Below are 4,435 nucleotides of genomic sequence, written 5' to 3' on the forward strand. Positions count from 1 at the left end.
AAACCCCAAACCCTAAACCCTAAACCCTAAATCCTAAAACCTAGTTAGTCATCGATGGGCTTTGACACTAGATCTGTCCATTTGGTCAACGTTGACCAAGTTGGCATCGATGGGCTTGATTCTGGTTCAATTTTGGGCTGTTTGGGCTTTCTGGGCCTGGTGGAGGTTGGTTACATACCCACGGAAACCCACCGTCTCCAAATAACAACAGTTGTATTTCTAGAAACACCCACCGAAGGTGCAGGCGAGATATCTCTCCCAGAGAGAGATAGAGAGAGCTCTGTAAAGAGAGATAAAGAGCTCTAGAGAGAGAGAGACTGTGGATATCCTGCCAGGTCAAGAAGGTCAAGATCGGGGCAGAGGGCAGCAGATCATCATTCGCTCAAAAGGATTCCAGGAGGTTTGATCCGCTTCTTTTTTCTGCATCCCAATTTTTTTTTTTCGTAATTCTAAAGATTCTGCGATTAATGGGCGAGTTCTGTTTTGGGTAATATCCGGAAACGACGATATTCATGGCGGGGCACGGCAGGCCGGACCTCGCCGTGTTTTTTTGGTTTATCTAACCTGTCTTCTGGACTTTCTTCGAGTTTGCGCGCTCGCAATCTTTGTGGTCTTTTTTGTGAATTGAAAACCGTTTTGTTAGTTTGGGAAGGTGGTTCGATTTTATTTTTTTTGAATTATGCTGATTCAATTGCCCTATGGCGTTATGGTTCATGAATTTGACCGGAAAAATCTTCCCAGAGACTCCCTGAATGCTGGATAAACTAATATGAATTACTGAATTACCTCCAGTGTTGATAAAAAGCCCCTCTAGTTCGAGCTACTGATTCGTGGGACCGCTAGAAATTAGAAAATCTCCGGAATATGGTTGCTGGAACACAAATTAAATCTCAGGTGCATGTTTTTATGTTCAATGAGAAAATTCAAAGTATTTTCATGCCAAGATTTGATTTCCTTTACTTCAACTTTTCATGTTTGATTTAATTCGCTTGTCGCGTACTATCGTTTACGCCTCTGATTTACTAAATCTGTACCGAGGTGATGTCATGTCTGGGTAAAAGTTACATTTTTATCTGCTTTGTAATTATTAAGACTGGACAATTTCCAAATCCCGTCCAGCAGGAATCAAAATTTTGTAGATTCCGATTAATTCGTAGTTTATCTCAAAAGTCCATGTCTAATTTTGAGGGGAACTCGCAGTTTTGTAGTCCTGCGATCAGACGTGCTCTTCTGAGAGTTTTTGATATTTTTCAGTCTGTTAACCCTAGGAGGGGGAAGTGGATCAAGAGAGATGGAGTGAGAAGGAAAATAGAATAATGTACCAAAGATGTTACAAGAAGAGGGTATATATATATACCCTAAGTGAGAGAAGAGAGATAAAGGGCTAATGGGCTTATAGAACAGGGCCCATTAGCCCGATATAGGAATATATCACTAACACAGTCTCTCAACTTATTGAAATACTTTTATTGAAATTAACTGTCCAAAGGATACCAGTCGTCCGGTTGATTCTATCAATTTCTACAGAAAATGTTTACCAAAAGACTGCATGCCCCTGATTAGTCAGTTTCTTCCCTGGCTTGCCGCATGGCAGCCATTGACAGGATGATTCAGTCCGTTAGGCTGAACGAACCATCATATAGATTGATCTGATTGCCAATCCATTGACCAACCGGCCTATGGATTGGATTAAACCGTGCGTCCAATCAGGATCAGATTCACTGTTTGGAGTTTCGACTCTACTCAACCTTTCAAATGGAGTACGCTCTTCGTCATCTTTCAAACTCCCCGATCGCCAAGAATTCTGGTAGAACCCCCTGGCCGAATGCAGCTGCCTGCTCTCCATAGACCGCTGCGCCTTCCCATAAGTTGAAAGCCAAAGATCCTCGTCCCGAGATCCCTCCTCTTATTTATAGCATTCCTTCATTTCCTATCTGCACTACTGGTCAAGAACAGGTTGTTACTTTGCCAGATCAGCGTCATCTGAGCCACGTGGACCTGTGTCTCCCATTTCCTGTTTGTTGGGCCTTGTTTTCTGTCCATGTCTCTTCCTTCTTTCATAGACTCATATTAGGATTGTATTACATCATATCTTTCAATCAGATCGCCAACCAGATCAACAGCTCGACAGAATCCCTTGATCTGAATTAGATTTGGTCCGATCCAGCCTGATCCAACTGTAATTCCTAGTCATTTATCAATCTTCTGTCGAACATTTACTGAATTCTTCTTTCTGAATAATTGCATCGTCAGATCAGAAGACTAATGCCGTCCAAAGTTTTTTATTTTCTGCTGATAGAAGATGAAGAAGAATGTAAATAAAACTAAAAAACGTTGTACTCAAAGTTGTAGAAGTTGTTGCAGAACCTTCTTGCTGTAATAATCTGAATAATTGTGCCTGATCAGAAGCTAATGCCATCCTTGGTTTTTTCGTTTTCTGCTCCAAAAATAAAAATTAAGCCACCTTAGTGACAATCCCAGTCAAAATTACTGCAGACTGACCTGGGTTTCTTTAATTTTCAGGGCAGAAAATATAAAGAGGAGATGATCTCTAGCTCAATCCCCGACTCATGCGGATCCACAGAGAGGCCACCCTCGGCCTGGGCCGGGCCGGTGGGCATATTCTGGGACATGGAAAACTGCCCTATCCCGAATGACGTCAGCCCAGATGAGGTGGCAGGCAACATCCGCTTGGCGCTCCGTCTCCACCCCTTGATTGGCGGCGCCGTCAACTCCTTTGCTGCCTATGGCGACTTCAATGGCTTCCCCCGCCGCCTCCGTGAAGCATGCCAGCGAACCGGCGTCAAGCTCGTGGACGTGCCCAACACCCGAAAAGACGCCGCCGACAAAGCCATCCTCATGGATCTCTTCCTCTTCGCCCTTGACCACCCGCCACCGTCAACCGTGCTGCTCATCTCTGGTGACGTGGACTTTGCCCCTGCCCTCCACGTCCTTGGCCAGCGTGGTTACGCTGTCATCCTCATCGCCCCCGCTGCTGCCGCTGTCTCGGCAGCGCTTCGCAACGCGGGCCACTTCCTCTGGGACTGGCCTGCTGTTGCCCGCGGAGGGGCTGCCCCTGCCGAGGACGAAGACGTGTGTCGTGTGGAGGAATTCCGGCCAGGGGATCTTTCGGCTCTGAAACGAAGGATCACTGCAGTGCTGATCGCTGCCGGGGGGAGCCTGCCTCTTCTGCGGCTGCCGGCGGAGTACGTGAGGATGTATGGCCGGCCGCTGTACTTGGCGGAGTACGGTGCCACCAAGCTGGTGCAGCTGTTGTGCAGGATGCCAGATGCAGTGGATGTTGTAGGGGAGGGGAAGAGGAAGGTGGTGGTGCTGAGGCGGGGACAGCGAGGAGGGAGCTGGTCGTCGTCATCCGGGGAGGAATACGGGGGGATGGAGAGGGTGAGGAGGGAGGTGGAGGAGCTGCTGGTCTGCTACGGGGGGAGGATTCTTGGGTCTAATTTTGAGGAGATGTATCAGAGGAGGTACAAGAGGGAGCTGGATTATCAGAGGTTGGGGGTGGCCAGGTTGGAGGAGCTGCTGGAGAAGGTTGGCGACGTCGTGGTTTTGGAGGAGGAGCGTGCCACCCGGAAAATGTTCCTCGTCTCCAGCTCCCTCTCTGTCTAGCACACCTCTCTCTCTCTCTCTCTCTCTCTCTCTCTCTCTTTCTGACTCTTTTCCTCTCTCTGTCTCTGTCTCTGTCTCTGTCTCTGTCTCTCTCTCTCTTTCTCTCTTGCTCTTCTTTCTATCTCTCTCTCTCTCTCTCTCTCCCTCCATCTATCTTTCTCTCTCTCTGGCTCTTCCTGCAGGTTTGTTTTGATTATCCTGTTTGGAGGTGGTTTCTAGAAAGGAAGCTGAATCATGTACATCACATGGCCTTGTGGATATACTAATCTCAGCCAGTTTCTATGTCTCTCTCTCTCTCTCTCTCTCTCTGCAGGTGTGTTTTGGGTAACCTGTTTGGGGGAGGGAAGTATGAAGAAGCTGAATCGTTTCCATGTTATTTTAACAAAATCAGCTAGTTACTGATCTCTTTAGCTCTCATTCTCTCTTCATGTTTGTGTATTTTGGACAAACTTTTAGAGGTGAAAGCTGTAAGGGAAAAATCTCTTCTCTGCCATTCTCATATTATTTAACAGTGTCAGCTGGTTACTCTATCTCTCCTTATCTCTTTCTCTCACTCTCTCTCTCTCTCTACATGTGTGTTTTGGTTCAGCCTGTTTGAGGAAAAAAAATTAACAATACCAAGTAGTTACTACCCTCTGTAGTTCTATCAACCTCTCTCTCTCTCTCTCTCTCTCTCTCTCCTCCCTACCATGTGTATTTTGGATAAGCCTTTTAAAGTTGGGAGTTATAGAGGAGGAATCTTGTACATGCCATTCCCACATTTTTAACAATATCAGCTACTTACTTTTCTCTGTCTCTGTCTCTGTCT

General features: G+C 46.4%; 1 protein-coding gene across 2 annotated transcripts; it reads left to right on the top strand.

Annotated features, from left to right (window-relative positions):
- The first annotated feature begins 224 nt into the window (after positions 1-224).
- Positions 225-3,913, top strand: LOC144706655 (Putative endonuclease or glycosyl hydrolase). Of its 2 annotated transcripts, XM_078579656.1 has the most exons (3): positions 225-400; positions 793-894; positions 2,524-3,913. In XM_078579656.1, the coding sequence occupies exons 2-3, from the start codon at positions 865-867 to the stop codon at positions 3,625-3,627; spliced, it is 1,134 nt and encodes a 377-aa protein (XP_078435782.1). In that variant the 5' UTR covers positions 225-400; positions 793-864; the 3' UTR covers positions 3,628-3,913. The 2 variants fall into 2 exon arrangements, with proteins under 2 accessions (XP_078435782.1, XP_078435783.1); XM_078579657.1 differs by lacking the exon at positions 793-894.
- Positions 3,914-4,435: the final 522 nt, after the last annotated feature.

This window comes from Wolffia australiana, chromosome 8 (genome assembly GCF_029677425.1).
Source record: "Wolffia australiana isolate 7733 chromosome 8, ASM2967742v1".
NCBI lineage: Eukaryota > Viridiplantae > Streptophyta > Magnoliopsida > Alismatales > Araceae > Wolffia > Wolffia australiana.

Excerpts from the sequence above, each read along its gene's own strand:
- LOC144706655 (XM_078579656.1), top strand. The coding sequence starts at position 865 with ATGGTTGCTGGAACACAAATTAAATCTCAG. Across the intron at positions 895-2,523 it reads GAACACAAATTAAATCTCAG|GGCAGAAAATATAAAGAGGA; the intron begins GTGCATGTTTTT and ends TTTAATTTTCAG.